General features: G+C 53.7%; 1 protein-coding gene across 1 annotated transcript in view; it reads left to right on the top strand.

Moving 5' to 3' along the window:
* Positions 1–12,547, top strand: part of DOCK1 (dedicator of cytokinesis 1) — a 385,242-nt gene that overhangs the window by 326,205 nt on the left and 46,490 nt on the right. The window contains exons 33-35 of the mRNA XM_090278686.1: positions 1,715–1,863; positions 10,634–10,719; positions 10,895–11,051. Of these exons, the coding sequence (XP_090134812.1) occupies positions 1,715–1,863; positions 10,634–10,719; positions 10,895–11,051 (392 nt within the window). The remainder of the gene's footprint in view (positions 1–1,714; positions 1,864–10,633; positions 10,720–10,894; positions 11,052–12,547) is intronic.

The raw sequence follows: 12,547 nt of genomic DNA, 5'->3' as shown, positions 1-12,547 counted from the left end.
TGGAATGAAAGCAAATCAAGGTTTTGACACAAGAGGGCAGGACTTTCAGAAGACCACTCTCTTCCTAAGACCCACCTCCAAAGTTACTTATATCACCCTAAATAAAGTCAACTCCCCCTTTTTTTAGAATGAGTTTTCCAGGCGGTGAAACGGGGCAGCAGGGGCTTCCTCCACCTGCCTCTCCCCCAGCACCCTCAGCTCATTTCAGGTTCTCTATAAACTCACCACGTGGCTCCCAGCGCTCAGGAACCTCGACGCACCTCACCAAAGGGTATGCGGGCTGCTGGTGGGGTGGGCACTCTGGCAGCCAAAGACAAACCTCCCAGGAGGGGCGCGGACCGCCGAGCCAGCCCAGCGTCCCCACCCCCGCACAAGAGAACTTTCCGATGGGCAGGGCGGCAGCGGTGCCCAAGAGGACGGCGGAGGTATGGGAAGACGTGATACCAAGATTTCCAACAAAAATAATTGAAATAGAAAAAAACCAAAAAAAAGCAATTTGGTGCCTCCAAGAACACAGTCTCTACTTTCTGGGGGACCCAGTTTGGAATGGTGACACCCCAGCAGTGCTCAATAAAATGGCAGCCGGCGTCCTCTTCAGCAGACAGACGACTAAGCTGTGTGACAGTGGGCACCGTTCCCGTTGCAGGGAGGTGGGGAATCCTGTCCTGGGAGACCCCGGGACCAGCAGGCAGGGAGTGGGGGCCAGGGCCGAGGCTTCGGAATCACGCCTCACAGGGCTGCCCTCCCGCTCCTCCATCGCGCTGAGCGGCGCCCAGCCTTGGGGGCCACCCGTTTCCTCAGCTGGAGCTCAGACCACCCGCTGTCCCTGAGGATGTTGGCAGTGGGGAGGCCGTGCACGCATGGCGGCCGGGCTGTAGGGGGATCTATGTCCCTGTGGGTATACTGTCCCTGTCAGTATAAAAAAGAAAGTCGACTGACCAAAGGCCTGTTAAGAAAAGAGGAACGGTCACACCTGCCACGGTGTCCATGAGGCGCGCTCTGCTCGGCCTGTCCGAGGCGCTTCTAAGTGTCGGCGGGTGTTACAGTCATTACTGTTCATAAAGGCAGTGGTACCTGTTTAACAACACCTTTGGGGACACCTTTTTCTGAATTCCTCAGTCATATCTGGATAAGAGAAGTGAGTTAAGATGAATAGTTATTTAAATAAGCCTTTCCCGATCCAGCAGCAATAGCCAAAGAAGGCAGCATCCTGTCTGTCTTCACAGCTCCACGTTCTGAAGCCTGTGCTTTGCTTTCTGTGATTGGAATCATTCCGAATGTTCTAGAAAGTGGAAACTTCCTCTTTGTAAGATGCTGGAGCTGGAGAGGACCCGAGAGACCATCCACCCTAACTCCCTGACACCACTCATTCACTGTCCCAGCCTCGCTGTGCCCAGGGCTGCGTACCTGTTCGCTGCCCATGTCCTTGATTTGTGCGATCAAACTATTTGTAAAATGGTGTGTCTCTGTTATACGTAAGAACTCGTGACTACGGACTTGACATTGGATGGATGTCTCAGTAGCTTCATTTACAACAGTTCGAATGCCGTCTAAAGGCAGGACGCGTTGGAAGTGCCTGCAGAGGAGGAATAGATGCCTGTTCGCACGATCCTGACATCCAGCATCACAATGATCTGTGTAACTTTGTCCACTGAAACCTGTTCCAGAATCCTTTTTTAAAAACATGTCTGAATTACGTGTTTCTTTATTCAAGGTCAACACAAGATAAAGTTTATTCCGGAAATGGTCGGCCCGATGTTGGAGATGACCCTAATTCCTGAGACAGAACTTCGCAAGGCCACCATCCCCATTTTCTTCGACATGATGCAGTGTGAATTTCACTACACCCGAAGCTTCCAGACGGTAAGGATGGGGGCGGGGGCGGGGGGGCGGGGCACAAGCCTGAAATCCTTGACAAAGACTTTCAGGTGGTTTCAGGACTTTACGTATTGAGGAAGCCTGTCCTCTTTTGTCCTCATCTTTAGGGAGAACTGTTCTTAGTTTTTAACTTTTACATCCTGATTTTTATCTGGATTCACACGCACACGGAACCCTGGGTAAGGGTCTCTTTCTCACCCCGCTGATGTCTGCGCGCCCCGAGTGTTCAGGCAGGGGTTGCTGGTTGTCTCAGACCGGCTGCCCGTTGCCAGCTTGGGTCACTTCCAATCTAGACACTCAGCTGGATTCACCTTAAATGCCTGCCCTGATCTTTACCTCTGCGAGGGAGCTGCTGAGAATTCCTCCGAGCAGGTGCATGCAAAGGGCACAAAATGTGCTGTGTCGACAGGGAGGACAAAATTGGGGTAACCTGTGCGTGAGAAGTAACAGAATGCCCTTGCCTGCATTCCTGAAAATCAGGGAGGTGTTTGCGTGTTCGCGGGCAGGCACACACACGCGTGCGCACACATACAATGTATGATGGCGTTCTCTCTGGTGGGTGAGTGGTTTGGCCGTGAAGCTTTGCAAGAGCCAAGCCTAGACTCCCAATGACGGGCAGGCTCTGCATCAAAAGCAACCTTTGTTTAAATATGACAGTAATTCAAGTAAGTGAATCGTTATTTTACGTAGACTTTTGAGGACTTTTGAGAAAACTCCCATACTGAAAGGAAAACAAACCTGTCGATTAAGGTAGCATGACTTTAGTGGGGTCTGGTATTTAGGGTCGGTTTTCCTTCCCCACCTTGGACTTTCTCGTTGAAGGGAGCTTTGTATACTCTGTGGATGTTCACTGGCCACCCTTCGTTATTGCCTGAAGGGATTAAGGGGCCGTGAGGGACAACCTTGCTGTCTCCTAGAACAAAAGCAAGGGAGTGAAGCTAGAGGGACCTCCGCTCCGTGAGCTGGAGTTGGGTTTAGACACAGAAGTCAGGGGCACTGTGATCCCAGCTCAGCCTGGTACCGCCTGGGTCTGGAGCAAGTCACTGGACATCTCTGTAAGTCTGCAGTTCAAAGCCCTGAAGTGGGTATAAAAACAGAATGTCCTCAAAAGGGATGTTGTGGGAAGTGAATGAAATCAGACCCATAAAGCCCGCCCTCCCTCCCTCCTTCCTTCCTTCCTTCCTTCCTTCCTTCCTTCCTCATTTTCTTCCGACGGGTGGGGAAGATTTCCTTACGTTTATTTATTTATCAGAATAAAGAGTTTATTGTAAAAGAACAGTGATATTTGTCCCTCTGGCCCACCATCTGCCTCTGTACACATGTAATCGTAATGTCGTGAACATTGTCCGAATTTTTCTTGTCTTTGTTGTTTGACAGCACAGCAAAGACAGTTTCCTTGATTACAGCGTAGCAGCAGGCCGTGGTTTTAGTGTTGGCGTAACGGTTTGTAAACTGCCTCGGCTGATGTCCTGTCATTTGTCCCCTTGGCGGGGCATTAGGACTGTTTGCCCGTCTCCGCCGCTCTGAATAAATGTGCAGGGAGTGTGTGCAGGCGTATCGCCTGGCTTTCTTTTGAAGTTTTCCTGGTTTACATTCTCAAAAACGGGGTCGCTGATTCAAAATGTTTGTAACTTTTGACACTGTAGCCAGTTCCTTTGTATGGTTGCCGTCATATGGGGCCCACCTGCCTTGCCGCCGGCACTGAGTCACGGTCCAGCCTCACTGCCAACTCTCCAGAACTAGGTGCTGTAATTTAAAATGCTTTTTTCTGGCATCTGACTTTTTGAATTTTTTATAAATCAAGCTCCAAGGAAGGACCTTAGGAAAAAATGCTATGAAATTAAAGAATCAGGAAAAGAGGAAATTTGTGTGTGTGTGTGCATGTCTGTATGTGGTACTAGCCCAGGAAACACAAAGACCAAAGGCCTTGGAAACGTGTGTCATTTCTCATTCTTTTAAGCAGTCTTTGTGTCAAAATAGGGTCAAGGGCGTTGGAATGGAGCCAGGAATGAGTGTGGTTTCTCAACCATCCCTCCTCCTTCCCTGTTTCACTGCAGCTTTAAAATACCTGACGACCGCCTGCCACAAAAACGCCTCATTTCCTCCCGTTCACAGGGGTCTCGGGTTTATCCGTAAGTGACGCAGAGCTCCTGAGAGTCACAGCGTTTCAGCCTCCTCTCTCCACTCTGTCCCTGCAGCAGCGACTTCCGAGTCAGTCCAAGTTCAGGGACAACCTGCCCAGAGCACCCATGCCGGGAGCAAGCTCTGCCCTCTTCACCCAGCATGCCTCGCCGGGGTGTGTAAAGAGCACGCGTGGGAAGACATGGGGCCGCCCAGCCCTCATCGGGTAGCGGCAGCGGCAGCTCCTTGACGCTGCGGTCAGGGACTGCTGGCCCATTTGTTCATTGGTCCTCCGCTTGTCCCTTTGCAGACACATGGGTGGGACACCCCAAAGGCTTGTAAAATACAGTCGGGAGAACTGAAGCTGGTGAAAGGTCTCTCTGCTGTTTTCGTGTGCCGTTGTGAACCGGGGAAAGGTCCATTTCGTCTCCATTGGGGCTGCTCTGTGCACGTTTTCCCTAGGCCCGTCCCAGTCTCCCAGGTGAAATCCCGCGTGGACACCCCTCTTCCCAGACCTGTGGCTTCCCCATCACCCCGTTTCTGTCTGCTCCTTGTCATTCGGTTGGTGGGCACAGGTGACGCCGCCTTTTCTCTGCTCTCGTGGCCTCCAGGGCGGGCTGCAGTGCCGTGTAAAGTCCCCCATCTCCTCCCCAGCATCATCTGTGTCTCAGCCCCTTGCTCAGGGCTCGCCTGGGCCGGGGTTCTGTCTCTGGACCTACTGTGTCTTTTCTAACTGCTTTCTGTCCTCGGTTTAACTCTTGTCCTTTATCAACTGGTCTTCTGGAAACACAGGGTGCCCTCCGTTCCTTGCATGGGATGTCGGTGAAGTCAAAGTGGGGGGGCAGGTCTGCACCTCCATCCCAGGGAGCATCCAGGGCCTGGGACAGATTGGCTGGCTGCTGTTTACCTTGTCTGCCCCCAGGCTGATCACCTCGCCTTATTTATTAGTCACACCGGCAGGGGCTGGGATTGGCCTCACTTTTATACCAGACATGCAGACCAGTTGCAGTAAGGGAGAGACACTGAGGTTTTACTTTTCATAGACCTTTGGGGCTTTGAGCACAGGATGTACCTTGTGAGTTTAACGGTGGCTACGTCTTCTGGAGTCAGGCCGTTGACAAGCTACATTGGTGAAGGATACACTGTCTCCTGCGGCTGGACTGGGGTTGGGGGAGACCCATAGGTTCGGAAGGAACGCCTGCCGTTTTACTCCAGATCAAACTGCGTCAAACTGTTATTTGAATTTCGAAGGCAGGTCTCCCCGCTCAGCTCCTCTGGAGTCCCCACAGGGGCTGCTCCCACCTCTCCGGCTGCCTTGCAGGGCATTTCTTGAGAAAGCTCTCACACAGGCATTTCCCTAGGAGTCTGTTTGCTGGAATCTGCTTTCAGAATAGGTGTCCTTGCCCTTGGCCTTGGCCTGGGGTTACTACTGGTCCTGCCTCCCCAGTCTGTGCACTGAATAGGCTTGCCCGGCTGTGGCACAGAGTTACCCATTCACGTGCCTGTCTTGGTGTCCTGGGACACTTCCAGGGCTGCCGGCAGTGCCTGAAGTCAGCTTGATACCATTTGTTCTGGGCAGGTCCTCACAGGTGGCTCATAAGCTCACCTTAACACAGATGGCGCTAACAGAAGTCACATGCTGTGCAGGATCCCGGGGCCGGGGCAGAGAGTTGATCAGATCCAATATGGGGGAGCTCAGGCCAGAGTCTTAGCACCCCTTGAATCATTCACGTAGCCCTGCTGAGCCGTGTGACCCCATGGGCCTCCTGTTAGCCCTGAAGCTCACTCCCCACCCCCACAACTGAGTCCCCTGCCCCCCGATGAGTAACACTTGGAGTCTCAGCCTCCCTGGATTTTACTTCATAAGAGGAGCATACTTTTCATTCTCTCCTGGCACCTTTTTAACTAATTCCATTTGTGATGTCTTTGGAAAAGACAAAACTCACCGCTGAGAGTCTCAGCGAATGACCGTGTGGTCTGGAGACCACTAATGAAGAGGGAATAGACAGGGTCCACAGCAAAGTCACATTTTCAGCCATGGAGCCGTTGCCTGCCGCCCACACGAGGTCAGTGAACTGCTCCACGACCTGTGGAAATGCCCCGTTGGCTGCGGCCACCTCGCCGTCCAAGCCAGCTCTGGGCCTTTGAGGTTCCCGCTTTCCTGCCTGAGTGATCTCTGCCCGCCGCCTTCAGCAGATAACTGAACGACCCAAATGGGTGTTGGCAGCCTCTGCTGCTTGATGGGAAAGCCAATTTGCACTGTAATGGGAATGTGAGTGAGTTGGTGGCAGTGTGATCTTGTTTATTCTTCCATTCGTTGAGACTCTGTTGGTTGGTTTACTTTGATTTCCATTTCAAAGTCATACTTGATGCTATTCTTTGGGATACTGAAAGGGAGAGTACAGACAAGAATTAGGCTTTTATTTCTTGGAATCGTAGACCCAAAGCGATTCCAGGGATCATGGAAACTAATCCCCTTGACTCCAACAGTTCTAATTACGTCAAATTCTGTTCTTAAAAGCCCTCCAGGAAAGAGATGCCCAGACTCTCACCATCTCCTTCAGCCCGGCCTCACTCTGAGGGTGTGTTCCCGGGGTTCACTGTCCCTGCATGCTCCCCGCAGGCCCTCCTCCGTCTGGGCCATGCGCCTGTCGGGGGTGTTGCCAGTGCCGCTGGCAGGCTGCTCAGGTTAGGGCCTTGGAACCTCGAGGCTCCTGGGTCTTGCGTAAAAGCTTAAAGTTCAGTGAGCCGCCTGCTCGTTGGACGTGGAAGGCTGTGGGGATTTCAGAGTGTGAGATGTGGGGCGCCAAAGATTAATTAAGTGTGTAATTAAGTTTACAGAGCAGTTAAGCAGGAGCACTGCAGTATACATAAAAACCGGAGCGCGTCTGAGCAGAGCGACAGATCGCGGGGGCATCAGGTACTTCGGGGTGTCAGCCTGCACGCCCACGCTGCCAGGACTGTTAGACGGCCTGGCTGCCCTGGGCCGGCCACGCCCGTTCCTTCCTCTTGGCCAGGTTTTCCACGCACATGCATTTTGGTGACTCTCTCCTGCTCACCGCTGCTGTCACTGCCAAAGCCCCTTCCGTGGGGCAGGCTTGGTTCCCCTGCAGGTGCAGAAGCAGAGACTGGTTCCTTGAGGCCATCTGCTGCCAGGGGTGGCCTGTAACCAGGGTCCCATGCCCGGCAGCAAGGGAGCCGCTCTGGAAACCAGGAGACAGTAGCGCGTCCAGGGCTGAGGGCCACCGTTCGTTCAGGTTCATCTGTCGATTACGCAGTCAGCATGGCGTCTATGATTTCAGCTTCCACCCGCTCTGGGCGGCCTCCCAGCGCAGTCAGTGTGGGGGCGACTTGCTGTGCAGACCTTTTCTTCCTGGTTTCGTTTCTCAGCTTGCTCCCCCATCTCAGGTGGACGTCTGCAAAACGCAGGCTGGTCTCATCCATGTATAAACCACTGACCCGGTTCATGCCTGTCATACCGTTATGGTCGGAATGATAAGCCTCACCCACGACAAAACACACGTTCTAACCCAGACAGGACTGGCTTTTGGGTTTCCCGCTGCGGAGACCCTTCACCCCGGGATCGCTTCCATCGGACCAATGACCTGAGGGTCACTGCAGGCTGAGCGCCCAGGCTGAGCTTCCTTCTACGCTAACTGAATTAACAGCGCGTCCGTACCCCCGCGAGCACAGTGGTGTAACAGCAGCGTCCCAAACAAACAGCCCTCTGTTCAGATGTGGCCTCTTCTGTTCCAGATCCTGGGAGGGCCACAGGGCCACCGGCATCAGAGTCACAGACACGCTTTGTTCAATATTCTACGTTGGACGCCCTGTGGACATTTCCATAGTGATGCTGGTCGCTCGGAAAAGAGGGGGAAATACTGTATAATGATTTCACTTATCACATGAGTGAGCTTCTGCCACCTTTTGAGCAATAAAGTGAATTCTTTCTAATCTCATCCTAACCACAGAGAACCCTGTTGCAAATTGCCAAACAGCAGGCATTTACAAGGATAATAAATGCGTTTTTTTATAAAACCAGCTCTGCTCTATCAACAAATGTACTTTCTCCAATTTATTTAGGCATAATCATTTCATTCTGATTATGATAACCGTGCACAGCACCCTGTTCCTAGCAAACGGTTTCTAGTACATTCTGTAAAACTTCACAAAGACCCTGGAATTAGAAGCTCGCTGCAGATCTCTGTGTTAAATCTGTGCTGATCAACAGAACAGGGTTGCCAGGTGTTTGTGCAAATTACTTCGTTTCGACTAGAGGTTAGTAAAATTAGAATCAGCTGTGTTCTTCTGAGTTCCTTACCGTTCATCCGCTCTTTTTAGAAAACATTTAATTCATCAGCCCAATTTGATAAGCCGCCTGCTTAACGAGCCGGAGCGTCCTTATTGCCCTCGTCTGTGACAGCGAGGTTTACCTGAAAGCAGGGAAAACACACCATTCCCAGTAGGTGGGCTCCAAGTTCAAGTGCCCTCTGATTCACTGGGCTGAGCAATTGGGAACGCCTGTGTGCCTTTGCCTGTGTTAGGATAAGGCACGTTTTCTGCGTCCTCTGTGCCTTCCCCGCTGGGTGCTCGTTAAACGTGTAGCACTGAGCCGTGCGTGGTAATTAAATTTAGTGTTAACGCTGGACCTCGGTTATTTGTTCTGAAGGGTCAGCCCTCGCCGGACTCTGACTCTGGTGCTCTGATTGTGGCCCTGACCTGCGAGACAGTGTTGTCTGAAAATACCGTCGTTGGGCTAGTTGCCAGCTGCCTCCCTGGTGCTAGACTCCTAAAAGATCCGCCTTTTGAAGAATTCTTTCCAGTAAAGAGCAGAGTGGTCGTGAGTTAGTATCAAAAGGCTGTTACTTTACAATAAAAGTCATTATCATGAGACTTTAGCGGGGAAGAAAAAAACACAGGTCATCCTTTCTTCTTCCATAAAGCCATCTCTTTTCCTGTGTTCCTACAATCCCTGCACTTCTGAGGCCAAACAGAATCAGAAAGAAGGTGTTTGTCTGGAGAAGGAGGTGCTGGCGGAGATCAAGAGGCACACTGCGGGGCTTCGCCAAGGTCCGGGGGTTCCTGACGTTGCTGAGTTCCTTGATGTCAAGCGGGAATCAATACTTCTCGGCAGGCCTGTCCGCGGCTGCGTTTCGCCTGCAGCAGGGTCTGGCCGGGACTCTGGCGCGCGGCCTGCTCACGGGCGGGCAGGTCGGGGCCTGCGTTCAGGCTCCTCCCTGGGCCTCACCAGACCTTCGCCTGCATCTCGGGGGCCGCCATCTGCCGCCGCTGCAGCAGCCACACCGAGTCCCGGGGAGAGCGGACAGTGCCTGCCGTACCTGTGACAAGCACTTGGACCTGTGTGGTCACTGCTGGGCTTGCATGGCCGAGAGAACAAGTGTCTCTTACCAGCCTGCTGGGCCCCGCTTTTGCTGACACATTAGCTCCCCGACTCCATTTCAATGTGCGGTCATTGGTGTGCCTGTCACGCATGCATCCCACTCGCATCCTCCACACCAGGCGCCGTGCCAGCCTTTGGGGACGCGGCAGTGACCCAGAGAAGAGGGGATGCTTCCTCTCCCGCAGCCTCAGCTCTCATGGGATGCTGGTAGTGGTGGAGGGCTCGGGCCTGTTGCCTAGGAACACGGCGTCCGAGCCCCCGCGACCCTTGCATGCGTCCCCTGGCGGGCTCGCTGCCTGAGCCTGCGCTCTGCTCCTGCTGCCTGCGATTCTTCCTGCCCTCCATCTGCAGGTTCATCTCTGTGGGAACTGGGTCTCTTCCAGCCTCTGGGGGCCCCCCACACTGCGTCAGTCACCTGGCGGGAATCCCAGTACTGAGGTGGCTCTGAATTCTGCCGGGGTGAGGGACTGGGTAGTGAGGATGGGGACGCATAACTGTCCTTATCGAGGCAGCTATTTCCAGCTTGATCAGCCATGGGGTCCATGACCCCTTTGAAAACATTTTGCCGATTTGGACGGCAGCAGAATTTGGAGTTTTCCCGAAAGTGTGGGTTCGAAAGACGGTTAGTTCCGATGGCTCTTTTGCCCGTGATGCTCTGGAAGTCCATCCAGAGGCTTTGGGAAGCGTCTGCTGGTGGGTCTTTGGGGCCGATGCCTCTTTTGTTTCTTACCCCATTCTTTCATCCAGAGGGAGACGCTTCCCTGAGATCCATCGGGGAGCGGCAGCGAAGTGGCCGTTCTTTCAATTGCTGGGGAGCGAACACCATCTGCTGCTTCCCGGAAGCCACGGTGCTGTTTTCGATGTTAGTCACTTGTAGAGACAAAGCTTGAGACATGTTCCCATGTCACACTGTGATTTCTTTCCCTCCCGTTTTCCTTGTCTTTCTTTCCCTCCCGTTTCCTTGTCTTTCTTTTCTCTGCCTCGTGTTCCTATCAGAATCCCCGTGTTTAGACTCCATCACCCAGGGAAGGAAATGGAAGCTCCCCCCTTGAAGGGGACCATCAGCAGTCCCCAGGGGCTCAGGGACAGTGACTCCTATATGAAATCCTGCTTCAAAGGCACAAGGAGCTGTCTGATGACGGCCCCTCGCCGGCGTGCGGGCTGCCGGTACCCCCGTCATAACATGATATACGTGCCACTCGGATGACTCACGCTTCCTCTTCTTAATTATAGTTCGAAAATGAGATCATCACCAAGCTGGATCACGAAGTGGAAGGAGGCAGAGGGGATGAGCAGTACAAAGTGCTGTTTGACAAAATGTGAGTGTTGCTCAGCAGGGGACTCACGTCAGGGGAGAGACGGGGAGGCTGTAGTGAGACCCCCGTGAGCTCTGCCGCCCAGATGCCGTTCCCCGGCGTTAGTGGTGGTGACTGCCACGCGCAGCACCCCTGCCGGCTGCGGCGGGGCTGACCCGTGTGCGGGCCTGTCTTGCAGCCTCCTGGAGCACTGCCGGAAGCACAAGTACCTCGCCAAGACCGGGGAGACCTTCGTGAGGCTGGTTGTGCGGCTCATGGAAAGGCTGCTGGACTACAGGACCATCATGCATGACGAGAACAAGGAGAACCGCATGAGCTGCACCGTCAACGTGCTGGTGAGTGACGCCCGCTCAGCCCCGAGCCGCCCGGTGGGCCTGCGACGTCCAGCTGTCTGGCCGGGGGGCTCCCGCGGCACCACGAGCTGCCTTTGCTCGTTTCCTTGTCTGGGGAGGGGACGGGATCATGAAGAACTGTTGGCAGGTGTGCTCTATGAACACGTCTGCCCACGCCGCTCTGCCCCGGCTGCTTCCACGGCCATCACAGGTCTCAAGTGCTTCCTCGTATTTGGAGATCGTAAGCACGTCCTGCGCTGGCTCGGATGGTGGCCACATCCTGACCCTCAGAGCCCGTGCCTGTGACTGTATTTGGAAAAAAGGGTCTTTGCAGAAGGGGGCTTCCGGTTTCTGGTCCCGTTTATAGGAGGAGCTTTGAAAGGTCTCACTCCCATCCTCACCCCAAGAGAAAAGCCGGCAAACTGAAAATCAGCTCCTCCTTGTAGAGCCGTCCTCTCAGTCCACAGGGAAAGTGTCTGTCCCCAAAACCGGGAGACAGGAGGAAGCAGAGGGTCTCAGCAGTTTCATGGAGCAGACGCCCAGGGACAGAAGCCACTCCCAGTCTCTGGGCTGCATCCCTTCCCCCAGGACACCACATCTGCTGCCAGCACAAAATTGCACCTGGAAGACACCCAACACAGTTTGAAGAGGCTGAGCAAGTATCAGAGCCAGGCTCCGACATGGCCAAGGTTCGAGAATTACCAGACCAGGAATTTAAAGTAACTGATGAGTACAGGAAGGGCATTAATAGGAGAAGTAACATTGCGTGCGAACAGTAATACGTGAGCATAAAGATGGAAACTCTAGGAAAGAATCGAAAACAAATGCCAGAAACCCAAACCGCTGTAACAGAGTAAGGACGGTCTCCAGTCTCGTCGGGGGCCCGGGAGAGAACCAGGCAGCGTGAAACAGCGGGGGATGTTTTCTTGTCCCCCATGAGGGTCCCGGGCAGCTGGAGTCGTCTGTCCCTGAGGTCTGCCACGGGCTTTGCTGGCTGCACACTCACCTGGAGACTGACCGTGCGTGGGGCAGCAGCAGGCTCCGCCCCGGTGAGGGCCTTGACCTCTGCGCTCTGCGCAGGATGGAGCCTGGGCCTGCTTCGCTGCTTTCCCCACATTCTTGCCTCTGTCCCACGTCATCTGTGTTCCCGGTGCCAGTGTGGTGCACCTGCACTAGAAGTCAGTGTTTTTCTGCAGGAGAGAAACAGAAACCTTTTCAAAACCACTCCCTACAAGGGATGAACTTCTCTAGCCCTCCCTCTGACGGTCATGGGGCCCGGGAGGCTGGTCGGTGTCCAGAAGGAAAAAAGATTAGAGTGTTTTATCTGGTTCTCAGCTTTGAGGACGGCAGCCACTCTTTGTTTTGAAGAAGCACCATCATGCTCATGGGGACACGAAGCCTACTGGAAAAATGGCGCTGCGCTCTGAACGCGGCTTTGGATCCGAGTCAGAGTCCGAGGTCAGAAAACCAGCTCCTTTAACGACGCCCGTGGCCACAGG

The sequence above is a fragment of the Furipterus horrens genome, unplaced genomic scaffold, assembly GCF_987537825.1.
Source record: "Furipterus horrens unplaced genomic scaffold, mFurHor1.1.pri manual_scaffold_5, whole genome shotgun sequence".
In the NCBI taxonomy this organism is placed as follows: domain Eukaryota; kingdom Metazoa; phylum Chordata; class Mammalia; order Chiroptera; family Furipteridae; genus Furipterus; species Furipterus horrens.
The sequence above is the reverse complement of the archived record's forward strand: the minus strand, read 5'-3'. Positions and strand labels throughout refer to the sequence as shown.